At 41.7% G+C, this 18,963-nt stretch overlaps 1 protein-coding gene across 2 annotated transcripts; it reads right to left on the bottom strand.

The window, feature by feature from the left end:
• Window positions 1–2,185: 2,185 nt before the first annotated feature.
• BUB3 (BUB3 mitotic checkpoint protein) lies at window positions 2,186–17,612 on the bottom strand. 2 transcript variants are annotated; one of them, XM_075216081.1, is made up of 7 exons: window positions 17,498–17,612; window positions 8,500–8,694; window positions 8,312–8,381; window positions 6,930–7,081; window positions 3,942–4,100; window positions 3,564–3,741; window positions 2,186–2,948 (listed from the first exon to the last, which is right to left on the bottom strand). In XM_075216081.1, the coding sequence occupies exons 2-7, from the start codon at window positions 8,692–8,694 to the stop codon at window positions 2,728–2,730; spliced, it is 975 nt and encodes a 324-aa protein (XP_075072182.1). In that variant the 5' UTR covers window positions 17,498–17,612; the 3' UTR covers window positions 2,186–2,727. The 2 variants fall into 2 exon arrangements, with proteins under 2 accessions (XP_075072182.1, XP_075072181.1); XM_075216080.1 differs by having other exon boundaries at window positions 17,503–17,611.
• Window positions 17,613–18,963: the final 1,351 nt, after the last annotated feature.

An 18,963-nucleotide genomic window follows, 5' to 3' on the forward strand; every position in this document is an offset into this window, starting at 1 on the left:
ATGGAGTAGAAATGGACATTTCCATAATCACTTCCCTGATAACTAGGGTCTGAATGGGAGGAGGAGCACTCGCCAAAGCCACAGGTTGCTGCCATTATCAGAGTGCATATAAATGTTGAGTGCAAAGTACGGGATATGTCAGACTGGAGATTCCTGCACCCACTTGTAAATGCGATTACACGATTATATACTGAAATGTTAACACGTAGTCATAGAATTAGCTGTCTGTAGAAGCCAAGAACTGTAGTTCGGGAACGCCATTCCTTACTATATGCTGCAGCAGTTGACCAGTGACAAGCACTGACCACCATACTGTGTTTAATAATATAACACAGTTACATGCCAGGTTGTTGAATATCTAGTGAACTACAGGAGGAATGGGAACCCCACCGCTTGAGGTGAGGGGGGGGATCATATAAACAGATATAGAGTAGGGAACTTTTTCTCCTCTTAACCATATTAAAAAGATATTTGTTCCCAATTGTTACTCTCAAGAAAAAACCTTGCAATACAACAAGCACCATGTAAAAAAACTCCAGCTTGCATGAAGAGGTTACCAACTGTGCCCGAGCTTGTAGGACATAATGGTTTTACTCTGTAACATAACCTTATCTCAGCCAGAGCCCTCTTTCTCCTCTGCAGCAGGTTGGAGGAACGTGCTCCTCTAACTGAATAGGCACAGTTTGACTGATGACCTGGCACACTTGCTGTGCAGAAGTGCAGTGTTGATTGATAAACTACTACCTAGGGACCCTAGCCAGAGAAGTCACAGGGGACTCAGTATCACTTTTTGACCTGTATGAGACCCCATCAGGACACTGTCCTAAAGAGGGAGGAGCTTCAACTGTCTAGAGTGGGGAGCGAATACATTAATTGAATGCAGCTGTAAAGTTAGCTCAGTGCTGAATAATGCTGCACCGTGCATGTATGAAAATTTCAATTTGGAGGTTCAATGGTTTTTTAATTTAAATAAAGATCAAATAGGCTTTTGAGAACACGGATACTTCTGAGCAGGAAACTGCAGCATTCTAAAGCAAGGATATAATGTGACGCTAAACATAGCATGAAAGTGAATGCGGATTCTCTTCCACATTATGCTGAATGAGCATCCCAGTAGAAAAGTACTTCTGGGTGACTTTGTAGACCAACAGATCCAATTTTTCATTTGTTTTTATCCATTTACTTGTATATTATTTAGTGATAAGGCAAGAATCACTAAACCAACACATAGCAAACACACACAATGTTACATTTATAAAGTTGTTTGTCATTTGAGAAGGTCGGATACAGTTTTATCACATCTCGCTGTGTGGCAAGATATAATCCACACACAATGCAAACACAACCTAGTGACTTATACCGAGGGGGTCACTTCAGATGGACAAGAAATGACAGCAAAGTGATGTGGATGTGTAGCTTAGTATATTGCATGTGTTACATCACGTAGATCCTATACCTGGTGCACTATGGTGCGGTGAACTGTACTAGATCTCACTTTTGATGTTGCTTTTAAATTATGCCTTTTGCAATATTTTTTATTTTGTTTGCTGTGTTTTGTTGCAACTATCTTTTTATTGAAATTTTTGAACAATTGTTTTTTTTTTTTCTTCAAAAAAGAAAAATGGGTCCCGAATACATGAGGGTCTGGTTCCCCTGGATTACATAATAACAATAATAAAGTCCATAACAAAAAGCAGAGCCCCGCCTCTGCAGAGTACGTATGCAAGAGTATTTACGATGTATATTCCTAATTAAGTATTGTACAAATGTTATCATTATGCGATACTGGTGTCTTACAATTTAACCAATATTTTATATTCAATATTGACATATTTGCGACTGTATTTTCTTTCTTCTGTATTTGTTTATTTTTTGTTTTGTTGATTGGTATGTATGTACCTTGAAAATTTCCAATAAAAAATACTGGATTTAAAAAAAAAAAAAAAAAAAAAAATGGGATACAAAAGTCTCCTTATAGAAATACAAGATTTCCCTGTACAAGACACATTAAGGCAAAGAACAAATTGTGAGATTAGAGGCAAAACCAGACATTACAATAGCAATCCACCCCTTTCAATCCATCGATAATACACTTAAACAGAAGTCTTCTTTTGGTTATATTATAATAAAATATGGAATATGTTTGGACTACCAGGCTATACCTTCTGAATAAAGAAACTCTCAGTTGTAGGAGTATCTGTGCTTTAATCAGCAAGTTCCGAATACAAAATCGCACATGAACATTAAAAAAAAAAAAAAACTACAGTACAAAGTTTATGACCATGTATATTTGTGCACAAGGACTTATTTACAGAAAAACAAAACAACTCTAAATGAAAGGGAAAGTAATGTAATGTCAACTGTACAAACAAAAGTAGAGAAAGAGGAACAAAGAAGAAGTGAAAAGAGTGTAACCAACAGCCAGTCGATCTCATAACTGCATTTGAAAGAAAACCCAACAGTGACAAGTCCTCCAGGTGAAATAATGAAGGGCAAGAAATGCAGAGGAGGTCGACACGCTCCTGTATAAAACAACTGAGCATAATTTTATCTGTCAGACGTCTATCAACTGACGGATATTGAAAGCTTGGGTGGATGAGATAAAATCTCCCCTAGCCCTACAGTCAGCCATAGTTATCTCCCCTTACCATCAATAACGCTATTCATGAGGCAAGGGAAAATTAATAAATCTTGCTGCTGGGGGGAGGGAAGGCAGGTGAAGCTGCCTCACTTGGGCTTTGTCTCGGCGTCTGTCACTTGCCGTATGAAGATAGCATCTTCGGGGTGTTCAATGTCATCCATTTCATACATGTAAGAGGCAGCAATTGCCAGAGTGCTGCCGTCATTGCTGAAGGCCAGGGATGCAATACTTGTTGGGTAACGGTGGAACTGGCACAGACGCTTTTTGTTGAAAGGATCCCAAATATTGACAAAACCATCGGAGCCACCTGCAGGAGGATATAAGGAAAAGACACGTTAATGCAGTTATACCAGGCTGAACTGATTTTTTTTAAAATATAAAAGGAAGCAGCTTGTAAGAAACATTGCAGAAAGAGAGCTGCTTTATGGATTAGAATCATTGTCTTTACAACAGTCTTGCACAGCAGCCATGTCTCAGTTTGGGTTGTACATCCTCCATTGGTACATTATCAGTATTATATATACACGCTTAGTTTTGCAGTTATTTAATTGTGACCCCTTTAACCAGTGATGTTGCATGAATGCGCGTGTTCATTGGATGTTTTGCATACTTCAACAGACCACTATGAGAACTGAACCACCTCACAAACACTGCACACAGCTCATTACTCCAGGCCGCATGATACGTGCAATCTACTTATAAGTATTTTGAGGTCCGTGAATGATGTACACATTCTGCTGAGCAGGACGCTACTGTGTACTAGTAACCACAACAGTAGCAGAATAATGTGCCCCAGATTTATTACAAAGTATTACATTACATGCTTCGTTAATAAGGAACACACTTGTTCTAGTTTTACAGACCACCACAAGGCAGACAGTATACAAAAGGCAACAACCAATACCTGTGACTAGACACTGACCTGTGGCGAAGGTGTTGTGTAGGGCGTGGAAGGACACTGCATTGACAGGATAGATCTGTTCAATATTGTTCTCTTTCAGGCGGTGACACTTGAAGGCGTATTTCTTCTTCTGGACTTCCAAGCTTGGGTCCAAGTACTCAACAGCGACTCTTCCTTCAATGGAGCTCAGCACATAGCCCTTAAGGAAGCAATAAGATGGAAATTAGACCCATTAGATTATACTGATGTGGTCAATTGTGGTGCGGGTGTCCATCTTTGCCAGCTGAAAACAACCACATTCTTATCTTATTCTTGTTTAGAACACGTTACTCAGTGACAGAACCGTCTGCTGTAAGGGAGAGCTCAGTAAAGATATAGGGTTATGAAAGCCATTATTACCTGTTTATTGGGGAAGGCTCGGATACATCGGGTTTGGTACTTAAGACTGGACTCCCGTCTCTGCTGCACGTAGCCCATGTTGCGAAGGTCCCACACCAGCACCCTTCTACCAGCGGTGCCCACAATCAGCCTGTCTCCAGACACAGACAGCGTATACACCTTTGTGAGAATAGACAGTTGTATTCAGAAGACAGGTTATAAGACTAACGGCGGCAAGGTGAGAGATTCGTGATGAACGTTACCTTGGAATGTCATGTTTGGGGTCATTAAAACCCTGCAGTGCTCCCTCTTTCTACCACAGAATATTATCTCGGCACAGAAGTGCATTCAAATGAATTAAGTTGTAAGTCTTTAATAATACCAGCCTCACAATAGCACCATTGTGGTCTGGTGTTATAAATAGAGAGCACTGCTGTGTGACAGATCCATACCTTTCCCCAAGCCCCTTTTTGCTTTAGAAACCCCATAACTGTTTGCAAACGTGCAAATTCACTAAAATTGTTATTAATCTTCCATCACCCGATTGTTGTCAAGTACAGTCAGACAAAGTTCAGAGAGTTGAGGAATCCTTTAAAAGCCAAATGTGGTACATAAAGCACATATCACTAATAAAAGAAAGACAAAGTATAAATTTGGACATGCTTTATTACATGTTTAGCTCTACGACATTTCATAATCATTGGGCCACTGTCCCATTGAGGTGACTGGTGACTGGCATATGTGGCTCCATAACTCACCTGGAAGGTTCACATGATTTCTAACCTTATACAGAACTAAATATGTTGGTGGGCTACATACATCATAGCTACACAAGGAAACCACGTTTAGTAAGTAAAAGTGGACCAAACCTCCCATAGGTCAATATGGGACAATGACAGAAATCGTCCACTCAGACTGCAGCGTTCAAGCTTTGGAGATTGATTTAGAAAATCAAACATAATATGGAGCATGTAAAAAGTTTCAGCACCCAAATACTGAAAAATACAGCTCCCTCCGTCCGTTCTGCACACAAGTAAATACTGCATTCCACCACTGTGCAGATATTAACACGATAATCGTCATTATAAGTGTGGACTTCTACAAAGACGATATTATCACATCATCATGATGATGATACAAGAGATGTGAAGATGACGACTAGATTACTGAATGTCATGTAATTATATAGTCGTCTTGTCACTGGATAGCACACATCTCAAATGTTTAAAATGAACGTGGTGCCTGTATACAGCACTATGGAGACAGCCCTTTATGTATCCTCAACTAGTATTCATGAGAATGCAGCCAATCAATTCTCTATGTACCAGTAAGATCACACAGGCGCTTCCTGCCTCAATATCCTCACTAGTTCCCACTGACACGATAGGCACACAAAGTACCAGCCTCCACAGCGTAAAGGTGACAGGTGCGCTTTAACTTATGTAACATACATTATAAGTAAACTAAATATAGAATCGTGGCTGAACCAGCCTGGATGGTTTAATTAAATAGAACAGTACCTGGAAAATAAAATGCTGGCAGAAAAGATGACTTAACACGTAGCTGAATTATCCTGTTTGTAAATGTCCAACTAAACAGATACCTTACAAGAAAACAGCCCCGTCATGTTATTTGAGAGATAACTAGCCTAACACTGATTCTTGCACTAAACGCTGTTCTTCTGACACTTTGTGCGCATCATATTACAAGCACAGAAGGGGAGGGGGATGGAAAAAAAAATTAAAAAACCACCCCCCGGCTCCCCCAAAAACCTATCACAGTTCTCCTGTCAGAAGACCTAGTAGTACAGGCAATATTCTCACAGATGTCAAGGTCCTGTTCATCGGATTCCTGCCCTTCTGACTACGGAGGACGGGTTACTTGTAAAACACTTTTATGGGTGGAAATCTATTCTAAGCAGGAAGCTCAGTTTAGATGGGAGCATGAAGAGCACAAACGGTAACATCCAGCGCACCAAGTGAGCCTGTGACTGATCACGCTGAGAGACGAACCTCAGCACAGCTGCAAGTCAGGATGTTACAAAGAATCCTCCCAAAATGCATGCACACAAGTACACACTGCAGCAGGACACGTGCAAGGGTTAGATCACCCGCTATCAGCAAGTGAACTGTAGACAAATTATAAATGAAGGCAGCAGCCACTTTACACTAATGCCACAGGTACGACTGCTGCCACCATTACCAAGACATACGGGCAACCGGAGCACACGGGGAAGAAAAAGAACAGGCCTAATGAAACAATCTCGCCGAGAATCCTAAATCTTCCTTACAAACTGGTGTCACACCTGGATTGGAAGTAGTCTTTCTACCCAGCAGGCTCATCAATCACCCCAAACCAGCGTGTCAGGCAGCCGAGTGGGTGGACACATTTATCAGGAGTATGGAGAAAGAGAAGGGAATGAAGAAACCTGACGTGCCGCGCTGTCTGAGCCAATAGGTAGGCGGCTTCCCAGTGGCCGTCTATTATGTGCTGTCCTGTCAGCTATTCATCACAGGCTTTTACTGGCCACATACACCCATAAATCAAACCAAGAAACAATGCAATTATTCTGCTCTGCACAAAGGTCTCGCCAGAAGTAGATTCAGTCGTGATGGGGTAAAAATGACGGCCATTTAGATGGAGTGCAGGGCCTGTAATGATGGTTCCAAACTGGCCGGTATATTTAAGAGGAAGCACAGGCACAGAAGTGCTGTGTTGATTTACTGGAAGGAAAAGCTTTCCTGCTTCATCTTGACACAGTAACTTAGTGGAAAATATGAAGAGGAAAAGGATGTAATAACTTAAATGCTAGCGCTATAATCTTATGTGAGGTCTGTGGAAGAAACAATTGGTTTTAGTCGAGCACTGAACTACACTTCAGAAATACGAGGGAAGGAAGGCAGCAGAACGTGAACAAGTTAATAATAGGTTAAAGTGCGGCGCATATAACAAAAAAAAAATGCAGCAGAGATTCAGGGCAGTTAATGTACAGTAACAAGAAACACAAACCTTATCTGGCTGAGAGAACGTGCCGGCGTTGCACGGGGTCCGTGGGTCCCATAACTTCACCGTCTGGTCCCAACTCCCCGTCACCATGACATTCACCTCAGGGCAGAATTCTACACAACGAATGGGGGCGTCATGACTCCCAACCACAGTTTCTGCAAAACAAACATTACAAAATAAAAAATCAATACGGCCTTGGGGCCAGGAAACCGTACTTTATAAAGGTATAATACGGAACATCACAAGGAGCCATTCAGCTCTAGTCTATCGCATGCCGACTCGCCCTTCAAGTGGAAGCTGCCAAATTGCTTTCTCGGTAAAGCACACATTAATATTTTCAAGACGGGAATAGTTATTACAACTGTGAGACAGTACTTATTGTGGTTTTATAGACGTAAATACCATAGTTTTACTATGAAAAGTCTAATGTAAAATGTTTAAGTGATATTTATACATAGAAACGATGTGCACTGCGAGGTATCTATGTACTATAAGGCAGGGATTAAGTTATACTGTAGACTTCCAGGATATTGGGGTTATTTGCCATGTATAACCTCCATTTACATGGACTACCTGGTAACCATCAGAGAACCCCCACAGCAACCAGATGCTATCAGAGGTTTGTACCATAGAATGAGACCATGTGATTGGTCGCAATGACAGTGTTCTCCCCAGCACCTATTTCCCGGGTGCTCCACCCGGCTCTTGGAACCTAACAGAGTCCTATTATAATGGAATAATTCATTGTTTCTCCTATTAGAACAGGCACTGTGTGAGCACTACAGCCAGCAGTGTGTGTTAGAGCACTGACCACCAGTCCTGGCAGGTGTGGGCAATAATCTACAACTTTTTTCATTATTACTACAACTGCCCCCACCCAGCAACCTCTTAATGCCACCCAGATGGCAAAAATGTCTGGAGACCACTGAATGGGTTACATACATTGTTACAGTATCTAGTGTAGGCTTCCACTGTTAAGACAATCAAGTATTCTTACATTACATGGGTACTATCACAAACGGTCTATAACACTTACAGGACAACTAAACCCCATAAAACACAAAAGGGTAGATTACACTGTTCAGTCTTAATCCGACTTCCCACTGCAGCGGGTAGAAGACTAAAGTCATAATAAGGGTATCACTCAATCCTGTTATAAACTACAGACACAGACAGAGGCCTATAAATAATAGGCCAAAGGTATGCGGAGATGGGATAAATACATAGGATACGCCAAGTAGAGGAGAATGACACTCACTTGAAGATGGACATTTCTCCATTCATTTTTTTCCCAGATTCCACTGTATTGTTTAATCAGGGTTTCACATATTAACAATTGTTTTACATAAACAAACCTTTACCAACCGACTGCTGGACAAACTCACCTCCATCGGTGTTCAAGTCATGCATTTTTAACTGATGGTCTAAACCTCCGCTCCAGGCGTGGGTAGGATCCTGCAAAAATAGAAAGAATAAATAAAGCAGGAGAGTGGACTGCTCTTATTCTAAATACAAATATTATCTGAAATGCTGAGTCCCACTTTTAAAATAATGATAAAATATTGAAACCTACGTAGAAAGCACAGTCCAGGACCGGACCAACATGCTGGTACTTCAGTCTCATGGTATTTGCAGGAACATCATAGAGGCGGACTGACGAGTCCCAAGAGGAAACCAACAAGAACTGTGCTGTGCTCGGGCTGAACTTGACGGCCGATATTCCATCTTCAGGGGCTTGAGCTAGCTTAAATTCATTGGACCCAGTCATCTAAAAGAAATGTCAGAGCAGAAATAATTAATTTACAAACTCCATCTGACATGCTCTACTACTGCACCTAAATACAGTAAAATACCAAACAGGACGAATAATATCATTTACCAGGACAATATGGCCATTATGGAAACACTTGGCTGTTTTTTCAGTGCATGTTTAAAAATTCAGCTGTCCGGGTACCGCAAACGTAATGCATAAACCAGTCACAGATGCAAATGGATTATGAAGTTAAAGGGACATGAGTGGCAATGAGGCACAAACTAGGATACATCATCATAGACATTGGTTTGGCCCAGAAAAAGGCTTCATCCACTGTGAGCAGGCAATGTGTACTAAATTCATGATGGCACCACTCATGGGTTCCAGAAGAATGGGGGGGGGAGAGGGATGTATATGAAGTCTGCGTTTTCACTACATCTGGGCATATAAACAGAGGTATCGTCTAAAAGTTCCTCCAATGCTTGATTAGGAAACTTCAAGTCACCAAGCAATAATCTATAAACAAAATGACCACCTATAGTTTTATAGCTCTATAAAAACCATACTGGTACTCAGCTATATTTATGAAAACTAGTGCACAGGAATAAGGTGATGTACACCATAACAGCAAGATTAACCTTTACTTATAGGACGCCACAAAGGGTCCACTGCATGGAACAGAGTGCATACAGCAAAATGATACAATACAATAAACACACTGCAGTACGATTACCAACACCGCCATGAATAGCCATATTAGGTGTAAGGGGTATATGCAGCACAAGCTGAAGCTCATAAGCCTGGGCTCAGCAAACAGGATCAGAGCCACTGCCTGAGCAGGGAAGACACGAGAGGTCTGGAGTCCAGGGGCATATTGTCATTTTTCTACTACAGCTTACAAAATAAATGCAAATATAAATTGAATAGCAGTGTAGGTTATGTCACCTTCATTGTGTGCACCAGTTTTCATAAATGCCTTCCCAAACAAGCAAGGTTTCTGCATAATGTCCCTTTCATAGCTACCAAAAGGCAATCTAAACACCATAGATAGGGACAGTGAAATACCAATGTTAGGAACCCCAACAGCCTGCACCACAAAACCCGGAATCTACTCTGAAGTCTGGTGTTCGCTGGAGCCCCTAGTGGTGGGGACAGACTTGGCCACAGACAACAAAGGGCTGTGAATTGCGTGCTGACTGTGGAGAACCCAGGCGGGCGAAGTGAGGACCCGGCAGAAGTCCAATAGGTCACGGGCAAGCCAGCAGAGTCGGTATTCCGGCAGAAGACCAGGGGTCACAAGCAAACAATCGTAGTAAATATCCAGGCAAAAGATCAGGGGTCACAAGCAAATAATCGTAGTCAATATCCAGGCAGAAGATCAGGGGTCACAAGCAAATAATCGAAGTCAGGAACAGGCAAAGGTCAGCAGTAATAAATCAATCCAAAGTCACCAGAGCAATAACAGTAGCAGGCTAAGGCAGCAAGCTGGAACTATAACCGGCAGGGGAGGATTGCCCCTTCCTGCCTTATAAATGCAAGCTGGCCAATGAAACAGGACTGGGGGCAGGACCATGATTCACCCTCTGATTGGGGTGTTTAATTATAGCGCGCGCCCGGTTTCCCTGCACGCCGGGACACGGCGCTACAGCTGACAGCGTCCTGACCTTTGCCCTGGCAACGGCCGGGGTAGGCCGGAAGTGACGTCCCGGTCGTCATGACGACGGCCAGGACACAGGAAACAGCGGGGAGCGAGTCGCGGCGGTGCCCAGAGCCGCCGCGGCTCGTAACAACCAAATAGAGCACAAACCCCTTTTATCACTGTAGATAGTCCACAGACATTAACAGAGCACAACAAGAATTCAACAACTGCACCAAAAACTGAAATATTCCTTATCTCAAGAAAACTAAATAACCAAAGAGTTTCCAACAGACAGACATGCAAATAATTACAGTAGATTGCTTTCTCTGAAAGATGCAAGTAATCATTTTGAATCTTTATAATGAAGCCTGTTCTGGTGGCAACTATATTAATAAATGAGCAAGGAATGTCTTCCCTGTAACAAGATCTGTCACTAATTACTAAGTATTTTAACCTTCTAAATTACCAGAAACTAAGATTGGTTTAAACAAGACATATGTCTTTAATAAGCAGAGGCCTCTATGAAGCCACTAATAAAATAAAAAAAAAGGCCCACTAACGCAACTCATTTCCTCTTGGATCAATAAAGTAATTATATACTACAGACGTTTAAATAAAAATATGCCAGTGGCTTCAAGCAAATTTAATTTCACAGATTCTCCTCTACAAAACAGCCTGCATAAACAGGACCATGTCAATTAACCCTGCTCTGTTCTAGAGATCTGCTGGTAATTGTGCAGTACAGCAGCAGAGCCTTATTATATCAAAGGGTTTATAGGCAGTTACCATAAAAACACAGGTGCATTATGTGAACATACGGCAGAATTACAAGAAAAATAATAATCCACAATCAATTCACATTAAGTAACTAAAATCATGTTTTTCAAAACGCAAATGATCTTAACAAGAGAAACGCATAACCCGTGAGATTTTAATCTGAACTACCTATAAGTGACCAACTGCACGTTAATAAATGTTTGATGAGGTTTTCATCTTATTGCATATTTCTTTAAAAAAAACCAAAAAAAAAAACCTTCACATTGTACAGGTTGTTGAAGGGGGGAGATTTTTTTTTTTTTTTAATCTGTACAATACTACCATCCACATGCTTGACCAAACTAGACCCACATTGTTACCTAGGGCAAGGCCTGGTGATGTGCTCTGCCAACCTCCATGCCAGGTCTCTGTGTTACTTCTGTATAATGACCTTATCATCATAATTTATTTATATAGCGCCACTAATTCCGCAGCACTGTACAGAGACTCACTCCCATCAGTCCCTGCCCTATTGGGACTTACAGTCTAAATTCCCTAACATACACACACACACACACACACACACACACACACACACACACAGAGACTATGGTCAGTTTGTTAGCAGACAAATAACCTACCAGTATGTTTTTGGAGTGTGGGAGGAAACCGGAGCACCCGGAGGAAACCCACGCAAACACAGGGAGAACATACAAACTCCTCACAGATAAGGCCATGGTTGGGAATTGAACTCGTGACCCCAGCGCTGTGAGGCAGAAGTGCTAACCACTACCTTATGGCTTGTGAAAGTTCAAATGCCAACATTAACCATGCTGGGACTATCATGTTACATCAGTAGAGCACAGTCGTGGTGCAATGATGCGGCTGGGGCTAGTCTGTGGCCTATTGAGGCCTGGGGTCCACGCAGCGCAGAGGGCACCAGAGGCGACTACCCCTGATGTGAAAAAGGTTTTTCAGGCAGAATGATCTTTTCAATTTTTCCATCCACATGCATGGGGGTAAGTATGTGTAAGTATGATGATGAATAACACATCCGAACACAAAATTAGTAATCCACCATAGCTGACCTTATTCTGAGACTGAAGCAGGGGAAATAAATCAGCCTATGTATGTAAGCAAAGTTAAAAACAATTTCAATAAGCAAAATCATCACATTATTATTATTTGTTATCTATAAAGCTCCAACCTATAACTCAGCGCTGAACATTGATAGAATCTGGACATCACACAAACAAACGACATACAATGACATGAAACAGAAGGTAAAGATGGTCCAGCCCAAATGAGCTTACAATCTAACAGGTGTAGGGAGCACATAATACCACAGGAAGGGGAATAACAATCGGTGGGGTAAGTACAGGTGGCAAATGCAGCATTATCAGCCTCTGATAATAAATAATAAAGCCGTATGACACGAAACATGAACCAGTCTATGAAAAAACATTAACTGTCAGCTAATTTCAACCATAACTGTCCTTTACCACTTATATATTAGACAGATTGAGAGACTTATGCACTTGTATCAAAAGCACTACATGAAAATAGGTATTCAAGAATCAGAACACAATATCCTCAACAAGGATTAAATGACCAAAATGGACAGTCAGTAATTATGAAGATCCGAAGCCCAAATAGGATCCATTGCAGCCCAAGAATGATTCAACAAGTGAGGTAGTGGTTAATAATCCAAGTGCTCAGTAATATATCAGCAAGTTGAACAGTATTCACAGTCCCACCAGGTGAAGGATAAACGTCAGTAAATTCAATGTTTTGGAGCAATTAATCTGCGACTGTATAAGTATTAAAAGAATGTACTGCAGGAAACTTGTAGTAATCTACCATTCAAATGCTGGCCGGCAATATATTTGCAGTGTTCAAACAGTGTAACCGAGTACTTTTCATGCAGATAGAATGTGTCACAGAACAACCACCAGTGTTCGTATAGGGTAAAGATACGCAAACTAGAGTTTTAGAAGTCATTGCTTTTCCAGATATTGCGACGCGTTTCTCCACTTCCTAATTATGGTTTCATCATGAAAAGAATATTTTACTGCAATTCCCATTCCAGTACTCAGATTTTATGGGCACCACTATGACTCCTCCCATCTGTCATTGTTATCGATATGGAGGATGAGCTCCTCCGTTGTAGCTCTTACTATTCCCTTATCCCCCACTCTTCCACAGCAGTAAAGCAGCTCTTTGGGGAACACTGGAGGGATCTGATTAGCAAGAGGATAATGCAGACAACTGATAACCAAATGACAGATGAGCAGAGTCCATGTGCTCCCGTATAATTAGTATATACACGTTCCTTACACCTCTCATTAAATTGCATTTCCACATTCACACTTAGCAAAAAGTCTGGAAAACCTTTTGAGATTGTTTGGCCTGTTCTAACAGTTTGGTATTAATGACTGATCACAGAGAACCAACTCCAGTATAGTTGACTGATAACTAAGGTCATAGTAGGTCTGACAGATACATTTATACTGATAATATATACAAAACCTGCTGGGAAAGAGGTGATCACACTAGTAATGGTCAGATGAGGACACCTGTAAAGCTTCATGCATCAGTGCATTTGAACCCTGTGATAACAGCAGGTACAAGGGTAGTATCAGGCTAATTTCTAGTCCTGTTCCTTTAGGGATAGCCACATGTACTCTTAACCACACTGAGAATATAAACAATAACAATTATACAATAGTTGTACTACATACTTTATGCAATATTAAAGTTTTTGTAAAACGTATCTGAATGATAGCTATGCCTCTATTAGTGCACATTTACGCCATTGCATTTTAAGAAATTGACCACTTTTGGACATTCCCTGCTATTTAAGATTGAAGCTGCACAGTACCAGCAGGTACATCAGGGAAAGAAGAGAAAGGTCAGTAAGCACTGGAAGCAAAGATTTGGTGGGAGATTTAAACTCTTCAGTATGGGAGTTAAAGCAGCTCTACAAGTATAACAGAGCTTTTGGTCAATCAAATAATGGAGTGGTGTTTAATACTTTATACTGCTCCTCCATTCATGCTGGTTGTCCCTGCTGTCTACAGTGCCAGACCATCATGGGCATCGTGCAACCATTTCCTAAATAACAGTAATTGTCCAAAGGAGGAAAACTACAGGACAAACCACATTAAATCTGTTTAGGTGTATCTTCTATGTGGTCAACTGAATGGAGCCATGGTCATGTCAACACTTTTTGCCAAGTTCCCTAGACCATACCATAGGAATGTATGAATTGACCATGGATACATGCGAGTCCTTCTCACTAGTCATAGCAAAAGTCAAAACTTTATCTCACTTTGATGAAGTCAATAACCCCTGCAGTCTTTGTATATGAGATGAGAGACATTCTATTCAGGTGGCACAGGGGTGACAAAGCACTGGCACCATGTGTTCTATTGTCACCAGGGCACTATCTGTGTGGAGTTTGTATGTTCTCCCTGTGTTTGGATAGGTTTCCTCCCAGTCCAAAATACATAATAAGCTACTTTGCTTATGACTAAATTAACCTGCAGAGTGTATAGTCTGAATGAAGACTGCAAGCCCACTGGGGCAGTGACTGATGTCAAGGATTACACCTTAAAGTAACATTGCTGTGGTGTTTTAATAAAAAGTCATGCGCTAAAGCTAAAAATATTGAAGAATAACTCCAGTTTACAACAAACTTTTTAGGGTAGTACCGAATCCCCAAAGAAAAAATAAATGTACCTGGCGCTAGAAATATTTGGATAAAACCTCTAAAGGATGTCTCTAAAATGCTGCTTGTCCTGGGATAGTGTCAATCACCGCAAAAATTAATATAAAAGATAATATAAGGGGGGATATCCCTTGTTTATTCTCACCTCTTAGATGCCTCTTCTTCGCGCTGTCATATTTATATTATCTAGTACCTAATCCCCCCCCTGCCCCCCCATTCCAGTTTGCCCTGGGACTACCTTTCTCTATACTATGGAGACTTCAGACTCAAAGCTGGGCTCAAGTAAGGAGGACCCAAATCTCTCTAGGTCACAGCAGGCAATGTGCCATGCCCGCCTCCATAATGAGGCTTTGTGTCACTTCTGCGCACTGACTTTATAACTATAACTAAACACCTACACTAACTATGCTTGGAATTTCGAGTTAGAACACTGGAGTGAAAAAAGGAAGCAATGAGACGGTTGTGGATGGGCATGACATTGCCAGTGTGCGACATAACTAGAGGAATGGGGTCCCCACAGCACAGAGACAGGGGGCTCCAGAGGAGGAAACCTCACCAAACTGGCGCATGGGTTGGTAAATCATTCCTAATATGGAATTAACCTTTAAAATCCATACAATACAATTCACAATCATTAGAGATAACTGATGCAAGATTTTGTTCTGAAACTTTTTAATGAAACACAGAAAAAACTAAATCTATATGCATCAATAATACAAGACACATAACTGGGTATATGGAGGTTACAATATCTAAGCACAGTCCCAAATCACAGTGCGATGCCCACTAGGTATAGTTTACTACTTGTGGGAGGGTGTTAGGAGGGTGAAGTGTAGTGGCATACATTTACTTCACAAGTATCTATCATTTTGGTGGCTTAGTGGTTAGCACTTCTGCTTCACAGTACTGGGGTCATGAGTTTGTTTCTAAACCATGTCCTTATCTGTGTGGAATTTGTGTGTTCTCCCTGTGTTTGCGTGGGTTTCCTCCGAGTGATCTGATTTCCACCCAGACTCCAGAAACATACTGGTAGGTTAATTGACTGCTATCAAATTGACCCTAATCTGTCCGAGTGTGTTAGGGAATATAGACTGTAAGCTCTATTGGGGCAGGGACTGATGCGAGTGTGTACAGAGAGCAGAGCGCTTCAGAATTAGAGGCGCTATATAAATAAATAGATGATTATGATTTCTGTTCTCGCTGTGTACCCACTATATGTGTCCCATGGTCCTGGCTGTGCCTTAGACCTCTTGGCTACCGATGGTGATTCCACAGACCCAGCCTCGCGCCCCCCCCAATCTGTATTTGCATTATATCCACCATGCCCCTCAGCACATTGATGGTGAGCAGCGTTCGAACTATCAAGGGAGGGGACTCAAGCCCCCACACCCTGTACAGCGCTGCAGAATTGTTGGCACTATATAAATAAATGGTGATAACTGAAACCTCTTTGAAATGACAGGTGGGCAGAGTAAAACTATGAAGTATTGGGTATTATAGCTCGCCTAAAGATTTACACTCAAATTAATCTTCTGTGCTTTAGCAAAACTTTAAAGACACACAACAGATTGTAGCAACTTTAGAACTCAGCAACCTTTACCAAAGCAAGAATTGTCACTTCCATGTGTAAAATATATATATCAAGATTGGCAACTGGCAGTAAACTTAACCCAGATAAGGCCAGTCTATACATACATCTTCCATGATCGCTGGGATTTCTTACTAAAGCTGGGTACACACTACAGGATTTTCGTCCAATAACTGGACAAATCAGCCGATCTCCATAGTTTAGAGTTGGGCTCTTTTCAGCTGATGTTAGCACTGAATGTCAGAGTGAATAAATGTAGAGTGCGCTGTGGAAAGAATAATTCATTTGTTTGTTCTGAGACAGCATCTGTGACTCTGAAATGAAATATTCTAACGAAATTCTTTAGGACATGTGGATAGCTATAACAAGGTGGTTTTAATCAGAGCGACAATGTGATAGTAGTGAATGGATATTGTGCTGTCATTCTACGGACTAGAGGACCAGATGAAGAGCCCAGATATGAAGGTAAACAGTGTCAGTGTGTATGCATGACTCGCCAGACTGATCGGACCTTCAGTCGTAGGTACAATCGTTTGAAATAGCACTTTGGTCTGAAAAATTCTTCAGTGCGTACCCAGCTTTACTGGTGGTTCTCAATTCATAATTAACCCCCACTGAGAACCCCTGAAGAGCTGCACTGATAAACTGATGTTTAGTATCTGCACAAATTAGTCTAGTTTTTGACCACGGTCTTAGATTACACAGCAGCTCAAAGGAAAAGCCTTACATAATATTTAAGATATTTTAGGCCAAAGAGAATGGCCCGGGGGCTCACCAGCTCTTGTGGAACTACAAAGTCTAGCAAGGCATGCCGGGAGTTGTAGTTCCACAACCGCTCTAGCGGCACGTGTTGTCCAAGTACGCTGTAACCTATTTATACACAGTATCATGTATTATGTATTATTATTGTATGGGGAGAGATATGTTCTCCTTGTCATGAACCATGGCAGTATATAAACTGCGAATACGCCGGTGAGGACTGTGATTGGGGAGCGGGAGTCCCACATGACAATAACCCGGGTCTTGGCGGCTACACACCCCGAACACCCGACTCCCCTCCGCTAATCCCACTCCCCTGACCACACTTCCCTATGGACCCACTTACCGTACCTTCTATATATCCCGACTATTCCTCTTTTCCAGGCTCCGTTTCAAACTGCCAGCACTGAGCAGAGTTCAGCACCTCCTAACAACGCGCTTCCTGACAGGCTAGTTTGAAAAGCCGTCCTCTCCACCCATTGGCTGGCAGGGCCCAGGCAGGAAGTGTCGGATGTAGCTTGCCGGAAGTGTCCTGACGCAGTAGACTGGTTGGCGAGACTTCTCGAAACGCGTAACAGTCCGCCATGTTGTGGATGGCAACGATTTTGTGCGTATTTGATACAAATTCGCAGTTTAAAAGTAGAATTATCTAAACATGTAGATTTTATTTAGCGCCCAACTTTGCTGCAGGCGTATCACCTTAAGCCATAAACGTACTCATTCTGGTTTAGGTGCTTATGTCCTATAACATGACCAATTCTCATAGGTGGGAAGTAACAGTACAAGAATAATTTGGAAATATATTACACTTGCCAAACAGAAAAGCAATTACAAGTACACATGTCACGACAAGTCCTGCCCTGGGAGTGGTTAATTATATTGATATTAATTCCTATCTCCTTTGTGCAAGTATAATACCCTGCCAAAAGGTCATATAACTATGCCATACTTGCCAACTCTCCCGGAATGTCCGGGAGACTCACGCATTTTGCGAGAGTCCCACGGACTCCCAGGAGAGTGTGGCAATCTATCAGAATTAGGTCCCAAACGCCGCGATTCCTGGTGTTCTGACCTGGAGTATTTACTGCACATGAATGACCTAGGGTCGCGCACGCACAGAGCTCATTTACGCAAACTGACGCAGGGGAATGCAGGACGGCTGCGGAGATGGATCCGAAGGTCCCTCTATCACAATGCTCTCCCCATAGAATTGAATGGCAAACACCATCTTCAGATGGCATTAGCCATCGGGTTCAAGTTCAGAAACGCTTAGCTTTTTGGAGCTTGATACATTTGACCGCACCACAGTGGATGTGTTTAATCGCTGCAAACATACTGAAATGGAACAAGTAGTGTTGGGAGAAATGCATGTCAAGTAAGAAATGCTAATGGGTATGGACGCACATGGAACAATTATTTTTCTGTAGTGACTGTTAACATGTGCTATACATTTCAATAAAAATACATGTAATACAGGGTACAATGAGGGTACAACTGCCAGTGGGTCTCCGGGTCAGAAGTTGCCACCTACCTGTTTGGGCTCTGATACATTTATGATGAGCAAACGTGGTTTAAAAATTTGCAGAGGGGCACAATGTGGCAGGAAGGAAGGCAGATGATTGGTGTTACCCTGCACTTTCTCTTGAAATTAGTTATTACAGAGTAAGAGCAGTAACTAGTGCAGAATGAGTTGTCTGTAGTATGGAATGCCTCTCATTAGATCACATATAGTAAGAGTGCTGAATCCAACACAATATGAATACAAATTTTACTACTTTTCATGCCCATAAAAAAGACTTATACTTGCACCTG

The sequence above is a fragment of the Mixophyes fleayi genome, chromosome 6 (assembly GCF_038048845.1).
Source record: "Mixophyes fleayi isolate aMixFle1 chromosome 6, aMixFle1.hap1, whole genome shotgun sequence".
In the NCBI taxonomy this organism is placed as follows: Eukaryota; Metazoa; Chordata; class Amphibia; order Anura; family Limnodynastidae; genus Mixophyes; species Mixophyes fleayi.

Excerpts from the sequence above, each read along its gene's own strand:
- BUB3 (XM_075216081.1), bottom strand. The coding sequence starts at position 8,694 with ATGACTGGGTCCAATGAATTTAAGCTAGCTCAAGCCCCTGAAGATGGA. Across the intron at positions 4,101-6,929 it reads CGTTCTCTCAGCCAGATAAG|GTGTATACGCTGTCTGTGTC; the intron begins GTTTGTGTTTCT and ends ATTCTCACAAAG. Across the intron at positions 2,949-3,563 it reads ACACAACACCTTCGCCACAG|GTGGCTCCGATGGTTTTGTC; the intron begins GTCAGTGTCTAG and ends ATCCTCCTGCAG.